At 37.9% G+C, this 26210-nt stretch overlaps 2 protein-coding genes across 10 annotated transcripts in view; both read right to left on the minus strand.

Moving 5' to 3' along the window:
• fam13b (family with sequence similarity 13 member B) overlaps positions 1-9431 on the minus strand; it is an 81994-nt gene extending 72563 nt beyond the window's left edge. For 3 of the 8 annotated variants that reach the window (XM_034689406.1, XM_034689401.1, XM_034689405.1), the window contains exon 1: positions 8985-9269. The gene's annotated coding sequence lies outside the window, so the exon portion shown is untranslated. Of the gene's footprint in view, positions 1-8984 lie in introns of all 8 variants that reach the window. The other 5 variants (XM_034689408.1, XM_034689409.1, XM_034689407.1 and 2 more) reach the window with 3 other exon arrangements.
• Positions 9432-11437: 2006 nt separating this feature from the next.
• On the minus strand, positions 11438-22407 carry cxcl14 (chemokine (C-X-C motif) ligand 14). Of its 2 annotated transcripts, none has more exons than XM_034690538.1 (4): positions 21891-22407; positions 19983-20088; positions 15804-15917; positions 11438-13878 (listed from the first exon to the last, which is right to left on the minus strand). In XM_034690538.1, exons 1-4 carry the CDS (start codon positions 21964-21966, stop codon positions 13863-13865), a joined length of 312 nt encoding a protein of 103 aa, XP_034546429.1. In that variant the 5' UTR covers positions 21967-22407; the 3' UTR covers positions 11438-13862. The 2 variants fall into 2 exon arrangements, with proteins under 2 accessions (XP_034546429.1, XP_034546430.1); XM_034690539.1 differs by having other exon boundaries at positions 21903-22347.
• Between the last annotated feature and the right edge of the window lie 3803 nt (positions 22408-26210).

Consider the following 26210-nt stretch of genomic DNA (forward strand, 5'->3'; position numbering starts at 1 on the left):
TCATAACAATTATTCAATACAACATGAGATGATAAAAAGAACAGTAGCAGTTCAGCTTTAAAATATGAATATATTCATTTTTATAACTTCACAGTAGAGCAGGGTGATATTGAAAAAGATGTTATCACAATAACATTTTACATATCAGTCGATATCGATAATTATCACGATAAATATGAAATCAATATTTCATTAAAATTTAAAGTCACATTTTTGGTCCTGAATGAAAGTTGAAGCAACAAGACAGCTTGTTAGCTTGTTTGGATTTAGTTTTCTGATAAGCTTCTTGAATCCCTAATTGTTGACGGTGCTAACAGGAAGCAGGACTTTTATGTAAGATGAGATTTTTGTGAAGTTTTAGTTTGCAGTGCAGTGAAAGCATCACGGTTATTTAGTGTTCAGTTGTACTACGGTCGCGGTGGACATTAAACGTGTCTGAAATGCTCAGCAGAAGTTGTCTCAGTGCTCCTCCTCTACCCACATCCTGAAACTTTATTTAATGAAGTATGTTAAGTTAAAAGTTAACGAAGAGTCGACACAGTAATAGACTAATGACTCTGCTTTGAGATGTTTCGAGTTTTCTTCAGTGTCGCTCGTTTCAGCTGTGTTTACATTCAGCTCGAAACATATTTAAGCCCCGCCTACCTCTTACCCTGCGACATGATTGGCTGTTCAATGTCGTCTTCTTCTTCTGTCTAATGTTGGATGGCAACCAGTGTTTAAGGCACATTAGCGCCCCTCCCTTTTTAGTAGTTGGGGGTGTAATTAGAGACGTAAATATATCGTATTTTTATCACACATTCGTTTTTTTTGGGGGGGGGTGGGGTTAAGTTATATTTTTGGCCTTTTTGCCTTTATTTGATAGGACAGCTGAAGAGAGACAGGAAATGTGGGGAGTAGAGAGTCGGGGAAGACATGCAGGAAATGGTCGACAGGCCTGGAATCGAGGCCGGTCGGCCATCCTCTGCGACGAGGAATGTAGCCTCTGTATGTGGGGCGCTTAGACCGCTAGGCCACCAACGCCCCTTATCACACATTTGTAATATTTATATTGAAAACAATTATATCACTATAATTATCGTTATCGAATTATCGCCCAGCCCTACCTCACAGTATAAACCATCATATTGTCCAGCCTTTGCTTCAATTATTAAAAACTAGATAAACTCTTTTGGCTTTCTTTTATGTTTTTTCATAATCTGTAAATAAAGGAGGAGGCCAATGCATGTCATGTCTCTGTCATTCTACATGTTGTGATTTCATATGGACAGATTATGCTTTACATTAATCTACAAGGATTTACAGTCAGGTGAGGGTATACTTTGACACAACACATTGGGTTTTTGACTTTAAATAACTTAAGGACTGATAATCTACTTTTAATTCTCCTCAAGCACCAAATGAGCACCCAGTGTTTCCCTGTGATACACAAAGAGCTGCCGTTCACAGCCACATCAGTGCGATGCTGCTTAAGTGTGATCCAAAACCTTCGCAGAGCTTCTGGAAGCGCAGCCCGTCTCAGACAATGACATTGAGCTTCATTGATTTAGTATCGATCTATATCACCTCGCTCTCTCTCTCGGTCTCATACTGATGGAAATTTCCAGACTTCTGCACACTGAAACACCATCCAGTGTGCTTCTGCATTTGCTGCATTAAAAAAAGATCTCTCTCCATCTGTTGTCTTTCTTTTCTGTACCCGCCTGACAACTCTTTGAACGCGGGAACGCTACAATGAGGAAGTGAGACGGAAGTGAATCAACGGGGGACAATTCCCAGCTTGCAGTTAAAAATCACTCTATAAATCATATTAGCTCTATTACACATGGACTGGATGAGATCAATTACAGAACAAACAGCACGCAGGATCGTACAAGTGATGTCACTTCCATCTGTGTGTCTGTATGTAAACAATAGATGAAACCACATGCTGTGACAGTACACTGACAAATGAGCAGGCAAAGGAGCATTCAAACAATGACCAAGCAAAGTGACAGAGCAGTCTGAGGGATCTTCACACACAGGAGCAGAGAAGTGAATCAAAGTGCAACGACAAGCTTAGCTTTTCATTCTTCATTTCTAGAATAATTGCCAATAGAAAATCACAAACTTGATACGATGCAAGCCTGAACAGAAACACTGTGTCAAAGAGGAGACGGAGGCTTTGACAGTTTGTGATCCAGTATTTCCAGTAATGTGATCACTCTGGTTTAATCCGGGCACATTTGATAGTGCCTGGTAGTGCCCTTATACCTATTCCCTCTATCCTAGATCACTTCAGTCACCAGCAAGCACAGGATGGTACCATTACTTTTTTGGGATACTCAAGCATTTCAAGTCTTTTCCTTGATGGGTAAAAACAATTAAATAAATAAATAAATAAATAAATAATAATAAATAGACAAAAATGTATAAATACATTTAACATTTAATTAAATAAATAAATAAATAAATAAATAAATAAGCAATTCAAAATGTACAACTATGAAAACTAAACATAATTCCATTCTGTTTTCTAACAATAGTAAAAAAATAAAAAAAAAAGCTTTTCACACCAAATCAATGGTTATGAAAATAAGTAGGGGTGCAACGGATCAAAAAACTCATGGTTCGGATCGTATCACGGATTTGAGCCACGGATCGGATCATTTTTCGGATCAACAAAAAAAAAAAAAAGAAAGAAGACAAGACAAATATAACTTTGTCCCTCTATTTATTTTGTAAAACACTTTGCCCATTAAATAAAAACAACATTCAACTCAAAATGTACTGCATGTGCAAAGCATCCTATCTGTGGGCCCAGTCCTGCCTCATTCACTGCATTTCATGGCATGGCAAGTGAAGGAGCAGAGGAACTTCAAAAGTTTTACTCCATTCTTCTTTCATTTGCTGATTTTCACCGTCCACTTTTCTTTGAGCAGCAAACTGTGAACACACCGCTTTATTCTAGGGTCCTACAGCTGGCAAAGTGCCAACATGCGAACTGCTCCATAAACGAAAGTGAAAGTTAAAAATTGCACTCGCAGCATTGGACTCTAAGTGACCCAGTAACAGCCTCTGTGTATCGTTGACATGGAGAAAAAAATCCCGGTAAACACGGGGTGACCCGACCAAAACACAGAGTGAAGGAATAACAGTTCGGGGGCCACAAATAGGCGGCCTGATGCGGCCCGCGTATTGACGGCTTCTGGTCTAGTGGGTGCGCGACGGAATTTCATAATGTGGCTCAAGCACATTCAGCATTCACTGTATTTCACAGGGAAACCAAAATGCTCCCATACATATGACTTCCAAGATGCAGGAGGGTTATAATGTTCCTCTGCTCCTTCACTTGCCATGACTACAACTGTGGAGTATACTCAAAAAGGACAATATTGGTGGGATTGACCACTTAGTGAAAAAAGGAATTTTATGAAAATTATTCCAAATCCCATAAATCCAATATATACATATAGAAACCTGCTCAGTGATTTGTAATGGCCCCTGAATCCTAAATTAATCCTGATTGAATTTAATTCCACTCAACGTAAAGATCTTGTGTACGGCTTAAAACACAAAATACCTTTCTATGATCAGCGGTGGAAGTCCTGCGCATCACGCTAGTTTGTAGCATGTAGGAATGCATTTACCCCTTGTAAGCGCCATTTAACAGTAAGCTGTTTATATTACTTTATTAATTTAAATTGTTAGAATATTGTTTCGCTGGTTTATTTCCTGTATTTGTTACCTGTTAGTTTTGCCGTCCTACGTGGCTCTGGTAGTCATGTGACTCAGAGACAGGAATTGTTGTATTGTGTGAAATCAGGTATTCTGTTGTTCTCAATATACGAGTGCAGCAGAGCGTCATGGTTGTTTTACCGTGTGCAAGGAGGTCAGCGAGCTGACTACGCGTAAAACCATGTCATGTCGTCACTCAAGAATGATTACAACTGAGTAAGAGTAGATACATAGCAGTAAGCAAGAAGACAACAGACAGCGTTACACCCCTCATTGTCAATACGATGGACAGTATCATGTGTGACTCTGCGGTCAATGATTGTTATCACACAGGTCAGGGCAATGACATATTATCATATTGATATTTTGATACTAAATCAAGACTTTCAACATTTCATTCAATTTCAAAGATGATTTTTAAATGAAATGTCACATTTGAAAGGATGTAACAGGAGAAGATTATTTGTTCTAATTAGACAATAAAAATTGTCTGCAGAGTGATTAATTATTTCACTGATTGTTTCAGCTGTTCTCTCAAAAAACAAACTCCAGTACAGATCAAATTGTAAATGTACATTTTCATGCATTCACCCAGGCAGGGAACATTTTCACACATCCGTTCTCTGGAGAGGACATCATTTTGGCTTAAAAAAATCTCTCTCTCTCTCTCTCTCTCTCTCTCTCTCTCTCTCTCTCTCTCTCTCTCTCTCTCTCTCTCTCTCTCTCTCTCTCTCTCTCTCTCTCTCTCTCTCTCTCTCTCTCTCTCTCTCTCTCTCTCTCTCTCTCATAGCCTTAGCAAATTCTCATTTCAAGATGTGACTGCTTCCACCAAAGCTTAGTGAAGAAATAATTGATGGAAAATTAATTAATTGTTTTTAGGTCACATTGCTTCCTCCTCTTCTTTAGAATAACTGGTATCTCAACATCCAACATTTGTTGGTGTCTTATTTCCGTATTATGCGTCTGAATGATTGATAACAGAACTCTTTTTGGTAAAGTTAGAGTCCAGGATATGAAAGGAAACTCTCCCTGAAGCCTTTTCTCTGGAAGCACAACAACACATCAATAAAAGATGCTCTCCCCTGCAGAAGCTTTTGTTATTTCAGCTGTCTAATGGAAGATCTGTATTTGCACAATCTTGGGGCCAGGTCAGTGCCACGCTGTGTGAAACTGCCTCTGGCCCATTTTGGCGTAATGTACACCAGGAGATAATCTTCCAAGGCTTCTTGTCAGATTATAAGATTCCCTTTCTGGTCATTGTTATTTCATCCAGTTGAACTGCTTTGATTACTGTTTAAATCACAGTTCATTCTTCTGTACGTCCTTATCTCTATCTTATAGTTAAAGGCTTCATTTTAAAATTTAATCAGATTCTAACTGACAACAAGTGAGATTTTTCGGCACATCTCCATACAGGTGTTAACACAAGCAGAGGGATTAAATCTGGTGAATTTCTGGCAGTGTGGAACCAGCTTTTGAGATTTGGACCACACTTGGTTTAGTTTGGCCCCTGTCCACAGAGTCTAAAACAACCACTCACTGACCTGGCAACAACAATCCCACACAGCAGGCAGCTGTGTGGTTATGACACTGCTGTGACTGCTGTGTGTGTGTGTGTGTGTGTTTTCCTCCATATTAAATCTATGGGTCATCTTACGTACACAGCCTTATCTCACACAGCGGGGGGGCTGGTGAGTTTTGACACGTTTGGTCTGTGCATGAGATCCCTCACGTAAAAGTCTGCAGGTCAGGCTGGATAAATGATGATTATGGGAATGCCTCAATTGTCTGACTGACATTGAGTCTTATTAGCATTATCACTGAGCTAACGCAACAATACAAATCATACTAATAAAATGAATCACTCATTTTGGTATTGCTATTCTATCATAGTGTTTCTAAACTTTGTTTTGGGACCCAAGCTGGGCTTTATCTGCAAGGCTCTCTTTCACTGATCTCTGGACTTCATCAAAGTTGGCAGATTGAAAGGTATACCTTGCTAAATCTGACACAAGCATTGTGAACAAGAGTTAATAAACTTACTTAGATAATAGGCAAAATATTTAAGTTTTTTTTCAAATGAATAAATCAAAATATTTCTACATGTGCAAACATATATTTTTTCTTTTCACTTATTTTTTCATTTTAAGTCAGTTTTCAACAAAATTTTTCTTCATGTTTTCTATTAATTTCTTTATCTGTTATTTAATTCATTTCATTTTTATTATTATAAATTACATTTGTCACACCACATCTGAGCATTTGTTTGATTGTATTTGCTTTGTCTTGTTAATATATGAAAAATGTTACAAATATTCTTCTTTTTTTTTCAAACGGGATTTGCGGTCGTATTTTTGTCACAAATAGCAGAAAACTGAACATTTTACGTTTTGATATTGTTTGTTTTTGTGTGTCAAGGACACTGATGTCCCCTGTTCCAGATATTTTTAGTATATCAGGGGAAAAGACAAAATGACTGATACAGTAATTAATACGGTGACTAATATCTGAGTGTTTCTGTCTTCAATCTGTAGGAGGATCTAGAAGCAGACAAGAAACAGCGGAAGGTACAGGCGTGTGATATGAAACAGACGTCCTCTGCTGGAAACAGAGCAGAAACTGGCTACACTCAGATACCAGGATGCCATCAATTACTCCTCAGATTGACTCATAATATAATGAAATGTTGGTTGCAGGCCTGTCTGCCTCACACTAATGCAGTTCAATAGGACAGCCCTGGACTCAATCTGATGCATCTAAACGTTACCGTGGAGCTGCAACATTTTCCAGCATATCATTGTAACATCAGGTTTAACTTCAGGGACAAATTCCCTGAATCCCTGATCATGTTCATTTTCACAGCAGGATATTTGGAAGAACTAGACTGTATCACTTGATCTGAGGAGAGCTTACACTTGCAGCTGACCGTATAACCCCGCCAATACAAAGTGTATTACACTAGCTGACTCAGCAGCAGTCTGCTAACACTTTTCCAACATCAGCACCACGGTACAGTTGACCTTTACTCCAGTCTGTCAATAGACATACCTGCTGTCTCTTACACAGTCACATGGTGTTTTTGCTAACAGGTTAAACTTTACTAAGCTAACAGGATGTTTTCTGCATGAGCCCATCTGATAAAATCATAAATCATGAGAATTATGAAAAGGAACTGATTCTTGTTGTCAGCATATTTTGCTTGTTGCTGCTGCCAAAACACTGATCTCTTGAACCTTAAAATGTGAATACAAACCAAACTTTCACAACAAGTATACTTCATCAGGGTATAACTCTTAAAATTACTTCAATAATGAGTGATTCATATATACCATGACAAACACTTGCTAGTCAGTAGCATTGGTTACAATTTGTGGTCGAATAGAACAGCTCTGCTGTGGTTCTGCCTTTAAAAATAATAATGAGAGAGGTATCCATTTCACAAAATCTTTACTATTGAGAGACTGTAGTTTGTAGAAGTGGAGTTGGACAACATTTACGCAGTCATTATCCATTAATTTATGATTGTCTCTAATGTTTTGCACTTTGAAAACTGCCAGTTTGCATATAAAATGATAAAAACAGTACATTGATTTGTGGAAGAAACGTAGCGTATATACAGCCAATACCACTGATGATTTACACTAGGAAGGCCACAGTATATCCTTAAATAATAAACACATCACTCTCTATATTGTTATTTATCATAACAGATAATACAATTTGGAATTGAGCAGTCGAATGACCTCCCATGGCCTCTCTAGTAGAAATGGATTTCTGACCCTTCTAGTGTTAAGAAAGGAGCAAGAATGATGGCTGCGTTGGCATCACGCTGCTTTGCATGGGCTATATTTACACCAGAAATATTTTGCGTTCATAAAGAGCTGAGTGGCTGGGTGGTAATTCTGAAAACAGGTGCAAGATGTTGAAGAACCACAGCAATATAATGGACTCTCTAGCACAAAATCACCACCCATTATTACCTCAGTTATAAACAGAGTAGAAATATAACCTCTGTGTCAAAACCATAGACTGTATATATAATGTAGTGTCCGTGACATCACCCATCTGTTTCTGAAGAGCTGTTCTGAAGCCAATCGTCGGTGGGAGCCATATTGGAAATGCTGAACTCAACCTAACTGCATTCAAGCTAGTGTGATGTAAAGAGGTGGACTTTGAGCCTCCTCGCCAACAGCTACAGTGTGTATTTGGTTACCAGTGTTTCTGCAGCCAGTGGACACTCAATGAACTGCAGTTTATAACACTTCTGCATGGGCTTCATATTTTGAGACCGGAGGTTGCTGCTTGGTCAGTACATTTTAAACAATAGTGGCTATGTAATAGTAGAATTCATGAACCATATTAGGTCTTCAAGTGGACTAGTGGCCAGGGATGCTGAGGTGTAAGACTGTACTCTTCAGTGTACCTTATGTCTATAGTACAACATATGGAAAGCCCAATCCTTGCATAAAGCAGCCCAATAGCTGGAGAACATTATGCAATGTGCAGAGGATTTCAGAGAGCCCAGAAATAAAAGTCAGGCTTAAATCCACGTCGACATATCGTTTTTTTTTTTTGCGCATCCAAATCTGAGCACCACTGGCACAAAAGTCCTCCAATGCCTTAAAATACCAGAACATTCCAGCACAGATAAATGCAGTGAGGTTGAGGGTAATAAAGCTTTTTCCAGAAAGAGTCAAAGTAGAAAGCGAAACTACCGGCACCAGCTTAGCAGAACAAGAAGTTCCGACGCAGGAAACACAGGATGTACAGTATTCACGTCTGAATCAGATGATTCTCCTTCACATTCTTCAGACATAAACACAGAGTATTAATAACTACAGCATCAAATTAATGCACAGAAAATCTAAACAAGACTGTACATGTCTGCAGGTGACAAGCAAAGCGCTAAAATGTTAAATTATTAAGGATAACATTTGTGTTTCCGTCTCAAAGTTCCTCCTCTGTGCGGAGGAGCCACAGATGTGATGGAACTGCCTCGCATGCTAACACTTAGCCGTTAGCTCCCAACTGAACAACAACTGAAGCCGTGTCTTAACACCCCGCTGTGCACTTTAATGTTACACTCTAAATAAAGACACAACTGCGGCAGAAAAATTCACAAACCACCCAAGGAGGAATTACTTCATTAAAAAGGCAACACTAAGCGTCAGACATAGTTAGCTTAGCAGGCTAGCGTTAGCTCCTAAGATGCTGAGTGAAGCAGAAGAAGCGCTGTTAGCAAAGCGAGCTAATCCAGGTTACCTTACCAGGTCAAAACAAACAGGAACGCGGAGCAAAGATGCATCAATTTCTGCTCTGGATTCAGGAGGCGAGGCGCGGAGAGACGGCGACTTCGATGAGATCAAATCACACGGAGGAGAAGTGTTGTCGGGAACATTGCAAGAAGACACTCGCAAATAATGTGGTTCCTGTTTTTTTACTCGGACTGGCTCGGATGCCCGTTTGCAGGTCGTTGCTCAGCGAGTCTCTCTCACTCACATAAGCACACACACACACATTCACACACACACACATTCACACACCCTCAAGGGACGAACCTGCCAAATGCTGACCCCGCCCTCAAGAGACAGCAGACATGCAAAGACAACAAACTTCAAGCACACAAACAAAAAATATATAACTATCACTTGATTTATTTTTTGTCTTCAGCGGCGATACTTTAATCAACTCAGCAGTGTCTGTGTCAGAAGTTACTATAGGTATCCAATCCACTTCATTTATATAGCAAATTTTAAAAAACAATCAAGTTTAGCAAAGTGCTCCACAGTGAGCTAAAATAAGTTAAATAAAATAGAATAAAGTAAAAGAATCATGATAAAACAAATAAAACACTGTAAAAACAAAAAATAAATAGAATAAAAAACAATGTAAGAGCAAATTAAAATCAAATAAAAGAACAGACAGAGACAGCTACCACACAATTCTCATGCTGGGTTAAAAGCCAAGGAGTAATGGACAAGGTTGGTGATGTACTAAGACAAACAATAAAAAAATAGATCGGATGTTCATAGTGCAGCCACTTCATCTTATAGTAGCAACCAGTGCATTCATTTCTTTTTTTCAATTTATATTTGATTTTGTTCCATAATTAGGTTTATTTTTAGTGGGGTTTTTTTTTCAGCAATCAATGACTTATATTAAAGAAGGGCATTCTATTGGGCAACCTTTGCTACATTATATTATGTTATATTACAGTATTATTGCTTACTACAACTTACGGTCATATTATATACCCATATTTACTTATTATATTGCTTAATCTGTCATTACCAACCATAATCACACCATGTCAATCTGTCACTACTGAAACATTTTTAATACTGCCTGTAATTACTTCTATTTAATCAATTTGTAATGATTGTATTTATCTAAATTCCATTTATAACATTGTTCATATTGGAATTGTATTCTATCTTTATTTATCTATTTTTAGTTTACTTATTTTATTTTACTTATTAGAACTTTCTCTTGATTGTACTTATGTCTGGGTTGCTGCAACATCTGAATTCCCCCCCGGGGATCAATAAAGTAATATCTTATCGTATCTTATCTTTATCACGCTGGGTGCCCTGTATGGTACATAATCACAGTTCATCCAGTTGAGGAACAGCATTTTGTAGGATAGGAGGTTCACTGTGATTGGAAACTTCACCACACTTTCACAGTGAAAGGAAGCTCCATTTTGTTTCTAGATGGCAAGATAGTTTCTCTATTGAAAAGTATCTTATAATGGCCTTTATGATGCTTTCCTTACTGGAAAGGCACTCTGTACTTTAACATAACTACTTTTATGTATGTGCGTGGATTTTTTTGTGTGATTCTTCTCATTTCACATTTTCTATGTCCAATATTTTGCAGAACACCACTCAAAAAAATATAAATATTGGTCTTACCTTCACTTTTATTTTAAAATCCACTACGATGCTTCCTTTCTGGAGCTTTCATTCAAGTTTCACTTTGCATGAGTAGATACGTTTTCTCAACTAAGAGATGATCACATGCAAATGAACTGAAATTATTCTGACAGTGACTCTTCTTTTATTTAAAACCTTTGAATGTTAAGTACTTCAACTTGTAGTTATGGCTCCAGAGACTACTCATATCAAAGAGGCTAGCTGTCCACATATGACATTAATTAAACTAAAGAACTTTTGTATATTTTATTTATAGATGATAAGAAAAAAAAAGTTGTGAATATAGACAAAAAGAACCAATGTAGTACTATACTTAATATAATACATCAATCATCTTAAAATTACATTATTGTAAGTCTACAAATTATATTAATTCTTAAACTTTAATTTAACTCCCTTAATTCTCAAATATAGTACTAATAATAAACTTGTTAATAAAGTTGTTACAGGTACTTTTTAATGTAATTTAATTGCCTTCTTTACCTTGACAATTACATATGAGTTGACAAGTTTGCAAAATAGTTTCCTTGTCTAATCCCCAATCTATGAAATGTACACAGAAAACTCTTCTGATTTGTTAAATCTTCATGTTCATTTAATCGCTCTCCTGCCCTCAGCCTCATAAAAAAATCAGCTGATCTATACCACCACCTGGTGGAAGAGCTGTCACAGCATTTCAATATGAGAGAACTCCATCTTTGTCTTCCTTCCCCATAACCCATCTTACACCTTAGTCCAGTTTGGATGATCACGGTCGAGTCAGTGAAAGAAACCCAAACACAAGCTGCTCTGTAGACACTTTATTGCTGTTTTTATAGTTTTACACTCAATGGAATGTTTAAGTGTGTGTCTGGTGGGCATTTCCAAACACTCACTCTCCAAATATCTGTTACCAAACCAAGATTTAAATACAAAAGAAAAACAAATAAACAAATAAACAAACTGAAAAATTATACTGCAGTAATATAATATACATGACACTATAAAGTCTACTTTGTCTTAAGGTGAATTTATTCTCACTAACATATAGGCTATACTAGTTCATTTACAAAAATGCTTCTTTATATATATTTATTTATAAGATATAAAACAGGAGTAATGCACATTCTTCAAAAGATAAAGGGTAAGTTGTATTTTTGTATGCATGAAGATGTATTCTTGAATAGTTCCTGTTTCGTGGCAACAAAAAAACAACCCTAATGTAAATGTTAAAAAGTGTAGGCATGTGTAACAATGTCATGTATGACCGAGGTGTTCAGGGTATCCCCTTGCAAGGACAAAATTGTGGACGAGCCGTGGATCATCACACGCAGATAACTGAAAAGCCTTAATCTGAATATGAATGTAGTTCATACGTTTTGTTTTGTATGTGAGCAGTAAGAACGAGTCAAATGATGGAGTTCCCAACAGAATAGTCAACTTTCAAAGAGTATTTTTTTTTCCATTCCAAAGTGTATTGCTCAAAACACTGCCCACAGCATAATTTATAGGATAAGTGGGACTTTATTCTGTATTTTCTCATTGTCAACAAATCCTTTCATAACCAACAATAAATTGCTCCTACCACTAAGTATTTTTTGTGTGTCTAAAGCCTGATGAAACATATTCTTCTCCAGCTTGGATCCTGATTATTTCAAAGAAAACTAGTGAACATGCAGTGTCACTAATATATGGTTATTTATCACCATATACATGATCTCTATGGTAAATACCCACAAGCACCAATTTGTACTTATCTGCAGCCTTAAGTAGTCCCCAATAGACACACCTTTTAGCCCTATATTAGTGATGCTTCCAGTGTTTAGCTGTCACAGGAAGCTATTAAGCTTTTACCAGATGAACATTTTTATTTCTGATATGTTTGACAGGTATGCGTCTTTAAAATAGTTAAAGGGCTTGGGGCAGATTGCGTTGAAAAGTGGAGTAACACAGTGTTGAGTTGGACCTTTTCATTGGGATAATGGTTAACATTGACAAAAATAAGAATATTACCAGCCTCACCCTTTATGATGTGTTCCAAAAGAAGTAACGTAGCAGGTTATTTATTAAGAAAAATGTGATTCAATAATCCCTTAACCATGAATAACACAGACCATATGAAAGAGGTGGATACTGCCTCTGAGTCAGTAAAGTTACTGCTAAGCAGATGTGCTTTTGGGTTGCATTCTGTTAAATGGCCAGCAGGGGGCGACTCCATCCAACTGTGTAGCAGTAGAATTCAATCAGGAAACGACCATACTTCTCAATTAAATTCTACCTCAGTTGAGTTTATGATCTAAATCCACACATCCAAGCCTTTGTCAATACAGCATGTAATTTATTTAGTAAATTATGGTCCTGTTTTGAGAATGTTGTCAACATAAAGCCGTTTAAGTCTGTAGCAAAGGGACCTGGAGATCAGTATAGAGGTGTAGTTATGTGTATTTAATCTCTTCTCAAAATAAAGTCACTTCTGGCTTCAAAAACCAAGTTTCAGCTGCAAATGACAAACTTGATGCCACACATTAATGAGTGACCCCACACTGGTTACTTCCACTCTTTTCTACAGTCTATTTGTAAAACACATCTTACTTTTTAAATCATCTCCACAGACTGCAATGTATGTAGAGGAGGTACAAATAAACTATTTGTATTCTGGATTATGGATCTTAATTTACTAGATGAACACAGCTGAGAGTGGCTGCTTGTTTTTTGACACATATGACTGAACTATAGCAACTGATAAAATAAATGTAACTGCACAATCACTGCCTTTCCCTTAATGTATGTACCCCCTCCCCCCTTCCAAAACTGGGTTAACAGAAGTTTCATGTTGGCATCGGAACAGCTGAAACACCCACAATCCATTTTCAAAGGGAAGTCTGCCTGTTTCTGCAGAAACAAAAGTCCCTTTAAGTAAAACCTGAACAAAACCAACGACTGTCTGAACACAGATGGTGGCGTCTGGTCGTCTATTTGACAAGTATGACTACAGTTGTAAAGACAGGAGAGGTGAGTGACTGTGACTAGATAGATGGCCGACTAAAACCACCAGCGTTTACGTATACAAACTAAAGATATCTCTTAATGTGCTGTACAGATTTCAGGCAAAAGAGGGAGAAGTACAGTTTGATTGTAGATTACACCTTGCACTTCCCAAAGAAACAGTCCCGGTGGTGTTGTCATCTTGTGTTTTGTCTCACTTAAGCCACGTGTGCTTTGTAGCAAGTTTTAGGCTTCGTACACCCTGTGGAAAACAAAACAAAACGGGAGTTAATTCTCTCTAACTTCAAACATTTTGCTGGTTTTAAAAGTAAAAATGTATTCATATGCATCTTAAGCTTCCACCCTCATTTGTGTTTTACTCAAGTCTCTGCACAAACTGATAATGCTTTCTCTTGGATTCAATTTGTTAACCTTCTGGGTGAAAGGGGGTTTGAAAGCAGACTATAGGAAATTATCTTTTGTACTCAGCACAAAACACAATCCTTGCTTCCTCCTCCACAGAGCTTTTGTCTGTGCCTGTCCCTGACTTCTGACCTCCTCATGTAGAGGTTGAGAAAGCTCAACAAAAGAAATCATCACGGCACCACGGAATAAAAAAACACTGAACAAATCTACAAGTCAGGACGAGGGTTAATAACAGGTAGATCTATATGGAAAATTGGGTTTAAATTGTATCTATTGTGTCTTTTGGGAGCAGTGAAAAAATGCTGACAAGATTATTACATTGTTTAACATGTTTAACTACTGAGCAAAAAGTTACATTGAGAACACTTTTAATGAAACTCCTGTTATGTTTAAGTCAAATTCCCACTCTTCTCTGAGCTCTGTTCATGTGTGTGTCAAGAAGGGTGGCCAGGGGTGGTACAGTCCCCTGAATTCTGATTGGCCACCCCTGGCCCCACCCCCAAATCCTAAATCATGATTGGCTGTTTGGCTAGTGACGTAAGAGACTTACCCTATTGAACCAAATATGAAACAACCCTGATTGTAAGACATGCCCCAACTTTTCAAGACTCATTTAAAAAAAATAAACTTTTTGAAGACCAAATCTTCTTTTTAATAAGACAACAGTTTTAAATGAAAATAATAATAATAAAACATATGCATTGAATAAAACAATGGAAGTGTATATTTAAACATCATCATAAAATAAAGTAATGTTTTTAATGTCTTAAAACTAAATTGTCACAGTTAAATAAAATTAAAATGATCAGGTTTGTAAATACAGCATCCAAGTATTGGTAATGAAACACCATACTAATTAAAATAACCTAAAGTCTCACAAATGAATGACGGCTCAGGTAATGAGCATGTACTCACATGCATTTGGGGTACTTTTTATGTGGTCAACATATTCAGACATTACACTACAAGGCAAGGTTTTTCTTGTTTATTTGACATTAGTGTAACAACTCTGCTGCATAGCTTTTTTCTTTAAAAAAAAGCAACCATAACTCCACCTCAGTTATAAGGTAATTTGTCCTACTTCTGTGCTACTTTGCTCTGTTTATCACGTCTCTCCACCTTTGATTCTCCTGGTGCTGCAGCAGTGAGTGATGTCTGGTCTCAATTGCTAGGGTTTTACTGACTATCTTGGCATTTATTTACAAAACCCTGAATATATGATGATCCCACTTTTTCCAGATACATTTAAAGGTCAATAACTTGTCTTAAATTTAAGTCGATACGCTATATTAAAATAATTATTTGGGATGTGTTGCAACAGGCTGATAGTGGCTTCTTGCCTTTAATTTTGGAGCAAATGTCCTTTTTAAAGAACTTTAAGAGGTGACTATGGACAAGCATCTTTTTTGAGTCTTCAAACAGGAAGTCTAGGAGATTAAAATGTTGCCACTCAGTCCTGTTACTGTTTAGAGTTTAAAAAAAACATGAATAACAGTATAATATGTGACTTTACTTTAATGTTTCTAGTTAAAGTAGATACGATTGGAGGAAACTGAAAGATGAAATCAGTTAGTGTCCAAGTTAGGCCACCTCTGTCATAAAGTCTGGACATCTCCCTGCTAACCCCAGACTGTAATACCTGGCCCTTTGACAGCTAAACCCTCTACAAAGTTCAACAGTTTTACACTAAATGGAGCAAAAAGTTACAGTAAGACAAATCTCTTTGTTTGATTTATCGATGATGAATTAATGGACATATACCTGTGTTTGTCCTTCCAGATGCGGAACCATTTGACCAGATTCTTGGTGCTCTGGAGTTTGGGATGAAGACAATACTCCTGACCTTTGAACCGAGCCACATTCTCCATCGTCACACTGGTAGAGAGCACAAAAACAAGAATTAAAATACTTACAACACGTACAATTTTCAGTCATACATACTCACTCTGATAACTGAAGCTCTTAAGGTTCAATAAGGCAACTCTTGTAGTTTTATAGCTTTATGAATAGTTTTATAGCTTCATGAATAGTTCCATTATACACTCAAAATAATGAGAAAATACATGAAATTACAGGATAACACGCAAAATATATGTGACTTCAAACTGTATTCTACTGCAGAAATATCTAGTGAGGAAAATATAGGAAGAAGGTGGTAAATATTTTATAATACCAACCCAAAACACAATAACTCAGTGTCATAGTTAAATTGGGCTGCACTGTTTGTTTGGCGAAATAGACAACTGTGGTGTCGTCAATGGTTTTTCAGAACATGCATATAAAGAGCCATGTTTGAGTATGTTTTTGCGTGGACTTAAATGGAGCTAAATAAAGTAAAAACCCAGTTTGTGTGTTTTAAAATCTCTCTGAAAGCTAGTTGAAATCTTATCTACAGCGACTGGTCATTTTTGCCCTTCTGCCTTTCTGCTATTCCAAAGTGCCTTCAATAACATTTCCGCAGTTAAATAACCTCTCGATTCAAAAGACCAGCATGCACAGGGCGATCAGACAGTTACTTGGCAAAGACATAATATTATGGAGCTGCCACTTAAATATGTGACATCTAAGCTCATTGAGCCGAGCGGTCCGTCCGTTACCCTCTGCTTAAGGCAGCGGTAGAGACAGTCTGCCTGCATGTGGCATATTCAGGCCAAACAAGAGAAATGTGGGAAAAAACTCCCACAGTGCCATGGGGCCTCTCCAGCCTGTGACACACTCAAAGACTCACCAAACCATGAATGTTAAATGAGTTGACTGGAAGAGAAAAGACTGGACTCTCAATAAAAACTCTGCATTCACCAGATATAGAGATTAGATTAGAGAGGTTTGCATCTATTTCCCTGCTCATTCAGCTGTCACTTTGTTTGGCTATTTGAGGTTTAGCCGGACAGCTGTGTATGCTTTGAAATGATCTGTGAATGTGTGTTTGGTAGCAATACATGAAAGTCTTTGTATGCATGAATGCCGATCGACTCTGCATGGCTGAAATAAACACACCCAAAATGATTATCCACGACCGCTCAGCTGAGAGGAAATTTAACCCAATTTCTGTTTTGATGTGAGCTTTACTTCCCCCTCATTATAATTCACCTGGGCAGCTTCAGAGCAGGCACCGGCTCTAAAGGCTAATATTGTTTGCTAAATGTTACATAAGCATGGTCAAGGGAGGGAAAGAAAAGACTGAGGGGGATAGAGGAAGAATGTAACGGCAAAGGAGGAAAGGGGAAAAGAGTGCTCTCATTTTACGCTACTTTAAACTTCTATAACGCAACATTTACGGCAAAAAACAATTTACTTTTTATTCAACTGCAGCCAATTGGCAGCCTTTAATTCAAAGTTACTTTAGTTAATATAAAGATAAGAAAGACAAATATAATAATCATTGTATAGGGAGTTTACAAAGTGCCTCAAATGAACTTGATAACCACAAAAAACATCATAAAAAAACTTTTAATTTGTGTTCATGAATTACTTGTATCTATTTTGTAATGAAATATGGAACTTTTAAATGAATTAATGTGCTTTGTTCTACTCCTGATAACAAGTGTACATTATGATGATAACACAAGTGTACTTTTATTGTGGTAAAATCATAAGACAGATAAAATAAAACACTCAAACAGTGTATTATAAAATAAAAAGAAATGTTCTTTTAAATCATAGGAAAATAAACTGATAAAAGAAACAAAAAAAAGGAACAATTAATATACATCAGAAGTGAGAAATAATATTACAGAGAATTAAGATGGGATGAGAGACAGAGGAAGAAACAATGATATACGTAGTTAACAGGGACAACTGGGAGCTCCAGGCTTGTGTGTGTAGTCTGTAGTGGTCGCTCTGAATGCCAAACTGAGCAGCGTAAGCCAAACGGTCACAACAAAGGCCAGAGGGGGGACTCTCTCGCTCATTTCTCTCCTACTCTCTTTCTTTTTGTGGCTTTCCGGAGCCCGCTGAGACTCATTTTTCACTGGGCACCAGCAGCTGGTGGCCCCCATCTCATGCTAATAGAGCAGCCTTAAATAACTACTGTCAGTGGGGAACACAAACAGACAGAGAGACAGACCTGTGAGTGGACATAAACAGAATGTATCACTTCTGGTTATTTGACCTGGATATTGACCTTTTTTTTTTAATGTCCTTTATTCACTGATTGAAACCCACTTCACACATTTTCAAACTTTAATTCTGACATCTGTAATTGTGAAGACCACTTTATTTAGACTTTTGTAGTTGACAGCCCCCCACTGACCCACATTGGGGTCTTGCTCACCCTGTCGGCTCTTGAGATCAACAGAAAATAGCATTTTTGTCTTAGTTTCAGCAAACAGAGGTGAAAAGTGCTGGACTCATTTACAGAAACTGATTTGACATGACGTGTGTTCTCAGGTTTTCTCTATAGTGTTGCCTTTTAAATTAAGAATTAATTACTGATGTTATGGGGTTTTCAACTATCAGAATCAAGTCTTTAACACAGCTGGCTGATAAGATAGAAAGCTGGGTAATACGTTTGAATAAAATGTTAAATAAAAGACGGAGAGAAAATTAATCTCCTAAGTTCTGAGAGCCCAAAGAAACATCCTTAAATCGGTAGAAATCACAATACAATCCTCAGATTTTTTTTTGCGAGTCATTTTAAGTAATTTTCAGGAGTGTCTTATTGTTGCTGTTTGCTATGTGGTATTCATTACCTGTTTTGTTTTTACCTTTATAATGCTTTATGTGCTGGTCCTGTTGAGAACATTATGTCTCTGATTTTGTATGCATGTGTGATATTTGCTTTCACTAATTAAAATGAAAGTGCTTTTATTAAAGAAGAGAAAGTATTTGACCTTTAAATTCAAGGTTTTAAATTTCCTCAGCGATCTGTCAAAAATCTTAGTCCTTGTAATGTCCCCTTCCCTCAACCTCACATGAACCCCAGTATCACTAACCCCAACACTTACATTAGTCTTAATGAATTAAATCTAATTACTAATATTGAAAAGACTTTCCTTTTCTTCTGTAAAATGGACATATGTGACTGTGTAAACACATTCATGCTGTATTTCACAACCACATGGTCTGTTCATCTGTCATTGCTGCTGTTAACCGTATGTGTGATATTATAATCCTCCAGCAGGTGGCAGCAGAGTTCGAACAGCAGGCCGACTCCAGAGAGGCTGACATAACATCCCATCTGTTGTCCCCTCCTGACAGAGAACTTTACATGATTCAAAGCATGAAATCACAGCTCACATTTCTAGCGTCACACGAGAGTTGACCCAAGATCACATTTTATAAAACATACAGAACATGCTGTCTTTAGAATGTCAGTATATTTACTCAGAGGGGTTTAGTGTATCTGAGCACCACAGGCTGCTTTCAGGGTGTTTGGAGCACTCTGAAAAGACAGGCCTGGTTATCATCGCAAAGATTCATGCAGCATTTCTCAATGGCTTGATTTGAACATAAAAGATGTCTGTTTGCTCGAGCCAGAATTTTATGGGTCAAAGGTCAGATCTTTACAGTGTGATAAAATGTCTGAAAATAATGCTTTATAAGACTGTAGAGAGTAACTAGACTTTCTGGAAAGTTCTGGAAAATGTCCCATTGTTCCACCAGTCAAGTCTTTCCTCACTCTTTACTGTGGGCTAAATTAAAACATCAGATTAATGCAACTTGTAACTATAACCCTGGCGGGGTGTTTGGATAACTACTGTAAAGCTGTCAAACATATTTGATAGTATTTTGGTAGATAGTCGGAAAAAAGTGACAGTTGTGTGTCTTTATGTCAAGCAGGAACACACACTGTGATTTTATGAGCTATTGGAGTCCAGGGTGGAAGAAGAGAAGAGGTTGAAGAGAAAATTAAGGAGAGGAAATAAGGTGAAATTGGAGTGAAGTGGACAGATACTAGATAGTTGAGAGGAAAAATTAAGAAGTCTGAAAAAGACTCACAATATCATCTTCTCTTGGCAGTAAGGGTGTTTGGGTTTGATCTCCAGCTTCTGTACATCCATGTATCTGATCTTTGGTCCTTTCCTGGTGCACCTGCACTTGTAGGCTGTTCAAACACACAAATATATGACAGCCTTTAACATCACACATGAATGTACTCATGATTTCAAAGTAACGGAAACGGATCAGGTGAAAACACAACTTTGTGACACATTATTAAAGTTTACCTCAGAATTACTCCAAGCCGGGAAACTGACACAGCGATTTAAGTGATAGAAAAGTTAATACTTCATGATCTGACAGCAAATTGGCTCCAAATCAGCCAACAGTTTATCTTTGGAGCACACACTGACAAGAGAGGATTAGCAGTGCCAGAATTTTAAGTCTGATACCTCACTGCTGAAACATCACATGCTTTACAAACAGGACTGCAGTTAAGTCACAAACAAATGCTAAAAATAACTGAGTATATATTAAAGTCAAAGGGAAAGAAAAATGAAAAAAATACCAGTAAAGCCTGGCTTAAAAACAAAACCCACATTTGCAGCTTTCTAATGAGACTCTATAAAGAATGTCAAGTATTCTTGCACCATAAACAGTTAAAACAAATGCATGCACGTTTTCAAATGAGGTTACATGCGGTCACACCGTTCAAGAAGCTTTACATTTCATCATCTTTGTCCAGCATGAAATCCAGTTAACTACTTGTGGTGACTTTATGCTGCTGTATAAAAGGCAGAGGAAATGAGTTTTGCAGGGTTGTTTTTATTCTTGACGGGAGGTGATGACCTGGAGAGTCCAAGGTTTCCTTCATCCATCACCAGCTATCTGTCCTCACCACCGCTGGCCACTAAATCTGTCACTAGCCACACATTGGTGCCAGCATTCAGCACATATAAAGGCCAATAAAAAGGTGGACAGTGGGGTTAAAATATCCATATATACTAGAAGGTCCATGGAAGGAGGAAGGGCTTCAGTGCATTGGTCCATGTGTAGAAATAGGGTCACCTCACTTAAGACATGAACCTTATAATGTAGAGCCCTGCTGAGTGATGAAAATAAGAACATTCTGGATCAACTCAAAAGAAAAAGGACCGCATATGCTAAATCTAGGATGATAGGTTCCCCTTCTAAACCAAAAAGACCTGGACAACACAGAAATACAATTTTCCAGAAAAAATACAAATGCAGATTTAAGTTTCAAGTCTTCTAAGATTCTCAAAAAATGTTTCTTGGAATTTCCTTTCTCAATATATCAGTTTATCTAAAAAGAAACAATTGCATTTTATCTCATGTAATACCTCAGGTCTTCAGTCTTTACCTCAGACTTCCCCTCATGAATACTAGTTCTGAATTATTTCAGCTACATATGCTGAACTTCAATAGATTCACAGAAACACGCAGAGTGGTGTTCAGGGTGCAGAGAAGCTTGAAATGCCAATTTTAGTCTCAGGATGAGACTTGATGAGATAGCACAGAAATATTCACTATTACACTGTAGTTGCGGGAATGTGTCAATGTAAGTAAATGTAATAAGTCAAGGACGTAACATAGTGTAAAATTGTTATGGTCTTTTAAAATAAGATTAGGAGTCAGATGCATGCAGCAGGTGGTACATTGGTTATGTAAAATCATGCAAGCAAACAAACCACTTCAACTAAGTTACTGTTTTCACAGCCTGTGCTGGGAGTTTGTGGATTTTTGGAAGCAAATCCAATCAAACTCTCCACAGAAGATGGATTTTGAACTTAGTTTCTTAATCGTTGCGTTCATGCGCACATAATGATGCAAAGATGTGTAAGTAAACACGTCTCAGCATATTTTTTATTCGTTGCATAACCTCAGATTAAGTGCAAAACAACAAAGTTTCTTAACACTTCTATCGAAAACTAAGAATTTGGAACAAACCTTTGAGTTTACCTTCTGCATTTAGGAAAAATAAGGCCACCACTAACAAAAGCAGCACCGCCGTGCACCGCTGCATGTCTTCAAAAGTAAGATGCTCTCCTCAAAATCCGAGCTTTCCAAGTGGTCTCTTTGCGTAAAAAAAACCCCAGAGCAATTAACAAAAGTCTTCCGATGTGTGTTTAATATCCACTAACAGCAGCTGTTAGATGACTGAGCTGAAGGAGCGCTGATGGTTTCCCTGCCTTTAGAGTCCCTTTGCAGCGCTGATTGTGCAACTCCGTCTGTGCGCCCAAAGCACTCCGATGAATCTCCAATCACTCGTTGAGGTCTCTCCTTCTCCCTCCCTTTCTCTGCCTTTCTGGCTGCTTTTCTGTGGAGAGGCAGGCAGCAGCTCTTTTAAAAGCAGCCCGCGGTCCCTCTCTCATTACTATGCACGGCGAGACAGCGAATCAAACACTTGTGGCCTGAGAGGGAGAAGTTGAGAACATGGAAAGGGAGGGAGGAAAGGGAGAAAAACCCTCAACACTTATTGTTTACCAAAGATGAGGCTGAAGTGACGTCTGATATGATGGACAGTGTTGGATCGTGAATGTATGGTCCCTTCTAATGTCTCATGTTCTCAGATTATAAATGACAAAAGTAGCAGAAACAGATTAATGTAAATATAAGATGCTAAGGCTGCACTCATTGTGAATTAATGGGCTTGAAACAGACGAAATTGACGATTTTTCTGTTCAACATACTAAGATAACTTTGTCTGTGCCCAGTTATAGAGTCAAGAAATGGTTAATTGTCAAAAACCTTACTGCTTGAGGGGGCTGGGGTCAATTAAACCAGGGGATCCCAATGCGTGGGTCAGGACCCCCTGGGGGTCGCAATACACTAATTGGTCTTCCAGAATGTCTTTTTTAATTTTTTCAAGTAATCCAAAATGGTATGTTTTACCCATTATGGTAAAAATATCAACTAAATTTGAAATAAACTTTGCAAATAAAAATTTTGAGTTAGTTTTCCTTTTTTGTTGCCAGAGGTTTGGGTTAGTTGACGTTTGACACAACATTTAATCAGTTTGAGAGAGAGAGAGTGGGTGTCGCAAATCTTTGGCACCCCTACTTTGGGGGTCGTGGGCTGGAAAGTTCGGGAACCCCTGAATTAAACCACACAGAGGCCACTTTCCTTTTGAAGCTTCTCTCATGCTTAATTGACCCGCAACTCAAAATACAATACATAGGAGTAAGAATCCAGTGACATGATATGTTATTTTAAGGTGAAAGACCATATTAAATATTTTTATACTAAGCTGAGCCACAACAGCTAACATTAGCATAATAAATTCCTAGCAAACTACTAGCTAATAGCTAACATTCTGATGGCTAGCTAAAATTACTAGTAGCATGAAATTTACACCTCTTCCTGTTGTAAAATGCTGGTTGAATATTAAAAGATTAGAAACAGGATTCTTTTTTGGTTATGGTAAAACAAAATTCAATATGTAAGAGGTTCTGAGGTGCTGTTGGCCTAGCGGTTCAAGTGCGCACCCCATATACAGAAGCCATAGTTGCGGTCGCAGGCTCGACTCCTGCTGCATGTCTTCCCCCCCATTTCCTGTCTCTCTGTAGCTTTCTTCTCGAGTAAAGGCAAAAATGCCAAAAAATATAACTTTAAGTTAAATAAAAGAACATATGTAAGGGGTTCTTCTCATAGACTTTATAAAACATGGCCCTGGTTTTGACATCCCCTACTGTTTTCTGAGGAAATATATAACGCCCGCTATAATGGACATGCTGACTCCAAACAATTTTGGACTATCTTTAAACCGGCCAAGAGGTGTAGTTGAGGTGGGCCTTCAACCTACTTGCAAATTACTAAAATGCACCTGCCTGTCAGTCAAATTAGTCACTTTTATTCATGCCTATAGATGGATAATGCTTCAGTCTAATGAAAATGAACAAGACATAAACCACCCCCTCCTCCCCTTCAGTTTGTATGGATAAAGAAATGAGCTATTGAGACCATAGCCATTTTTATACCAGGCTGATAACATGCAATTGTAATGATCATGTAATGCTACTTTAAGAATTAGCATTTTAACATGGGCTCTCCAGAGGTTTCCTTTGTTGTTGGAGCTAGCCTCAAGTGGACACTAAAGGAACTGCACCTTCTTTTTGCATTTCTGCAGTGGTTTCATTTTTCAACACAGGTTGTTGATTAGGTACCTTTGCTTATCTGACTGTACTGACGTTTTCTGAAATCATGCTGCTATCCACACGCCGCCCCTTCCTTAATGCATCATCAATTTTTTTTCATACCAATAATTGATGTAACAGGTTTTGATCAACACTAGACTTTCTTGGTCCCACCATCGAGGACTCAAAATGGCACTTGTAGAACTTCAGTTTCAGCACGAGTTAGCTTACCTTGCTGTGGTCACTAAAAAGCTTCTACTAACTGGTTAATCAGCAACAAGGTAGGTACCCAAAGGTTTCTCTCCTTTTGCTGAATGAAGAGTTAGATAAAAGCTATTTGTAGAAAGTAAGAAGACATTTGGCTGTGATATTTTCTCCTTTGATTGAGTTTAGTTCCAATTGATGAATGCATGTGCTCTAATGTGTTTAACTAACTGTGGTTTTCATTCAGTGCAGACATGTCCCAGGCAGCAGAACTTGTTCCTTGTTCTGTCAGTTACAATTTAGGGAGTTCATTTTGTTGTGGGATGGATGAGCAAAACAAACTTCAAAATAACAAAGACAAAAGCAAACAAAAGTCATTGTGAGTGGCAACAGAGCAATGATACACTGCAATCCTCTGCTCTATGAAAATAATCATTAAGACAAACACAGCGAAGGCCACCATGCTGAGCAGTGTGTAATTTCCTCAGCTGACCCTGTTATTTTCTGGAGGTGTATGAAGACAGGTCAAAAAATGCGCTCTCTCTGACGTTGGTTGAAGATAACAACAAACAGTTGGGGGAAATCCTTGAAGCCATAAAAAAAGAGATACAGGAATATCAGGAGTAATCTGTAATTATTGTTTTTGGTCCACTGACGATCAACCTTTAACCATTGTTGCCTATTTGTGTGGACTTCTTTACTGTTTAAAACAAAATAAGTAACAGTTATTGGGAAAATGAAGACATCACAATTTGAATTGTAACATTTTTTTCTGAAATAAACAGGGTGGTCCAATATCTCTGTTTGTATTTTAAGCTAATTCAGTTTAAGTGGGGATAAGTCATATTCTCTGTGAACCCCTTGGTTTGTGATTGTGTATTCTTCTGGATTTGTCTGCTATGAATAAATACAGCTATTGTATTGTCATCAGGCTGAACCACTGACCTGTAACAGATAGCCCTGAGAAGAAGGTCTGACCCCTCCCACCTGGGACACTCTGACCACACGATTAAACAGGATTCATCGCCATCCTGCATCATGAGGGATTTGTATGTGTGTTCACTCTGCCCTATCTCAGTGTGTGTGTGTGTTTGTGTTCACCTCACAGCCCTGGACACTGATGTAATCAGCTGCTATCATCACTCAAACCAGCAGCCTTGAGATGTCTGTCTGCACCATGAACCTGCGTGTTTGTGTGTACCTTCATGCAAAACATGCAGCTTACATAAAGTCTGCTTAAAAAGAAATGTCAATCATGCCAATCTTACCTTTGATCCAGGTACACAGTCAATGACAGTCAAACATGGTGCAGCACACTGTGATAGAGTGGGATGTATGTGACCCCTACAGGATACTGACATTGTATGAATCCTTCTCCAGTCTTCTTGATCTCAGGATAAAAGACATCTGCAAGCTTGTCGAATCCAGTCTTCTGTTAAAGTGACAGGTCATCAATCGGACAACTGTTGTCTTCATCCATTAGATCACTTCAGCTCCACTGGATACAAAAGAAAGAGAAGAAATTGAAGTGATTGTATTAGTTTAAAAGAGTATAATGGATTGCCAAGAGGGAGCTGTCTTGACAAGACGATACATGACATGAAATAATTCACCTACCAGAATCTAATTCAGGGTATTGAGAATTCATTTTAAATGATAAACATTGGCAGCATTGATAATACAGAATAACAAACACAGAATACAGTCAGACAGATGGCTTGGTATTTTGATCAAGATTAAAATATCTCAACAACTTTGTCACTGGTTGCATTGAAAATATACTCATTTGTTGAGTTTAATGACTGAATTTTATTACATAGGGGATCTCCTGAATCATACTCTTGTTCCACCATGATGGTTTTTGGTGAATGGTTTTTGAAATTCTCAGACATATTTCCCTGAAATCGTACGTCCATTCAAAGATCAGTCA

The sequence above is a fragment of the Notolabrus celidotus genome, chromosome 8, assembly GCF_009762535.1.
Source record: "Notolabrus celidotus isolate fNotCel1 chromosome 8, fNotCel1.pri, whole genome shotgun sequence".
NCBI lineage: Eukaryota > Metazoa > Chordata > Actinopteri > Labriformes > Labridae > Notolabrus > Notolabrus celidotus.

Bases quoted from the DNA above. Each gene is read 5' to 3' on its own strand.
- cxcl14 (XM_034690538.1), bottom strand. From the start codon at position 21,966: ATGCAGCGGTGCACGGCGGTGCTGCTTTTGTTAGTGGTGGCCTTATTT. The intron at 20,089-21,890 runs GTTTGTTCCAAA...GTGTTTGAACAG, and splicing joins TGCAGAAGGTAAACTCAAAG to CCTACAAGTGCAGGTGCACC. The intron at 15,918-19,982 runs GTGAGTCTTTTT...GCTCTCTACCAG, and splicing joins TGCCAAGAGAAGATGATATT to TGTGACGATGGAGAATGTGG.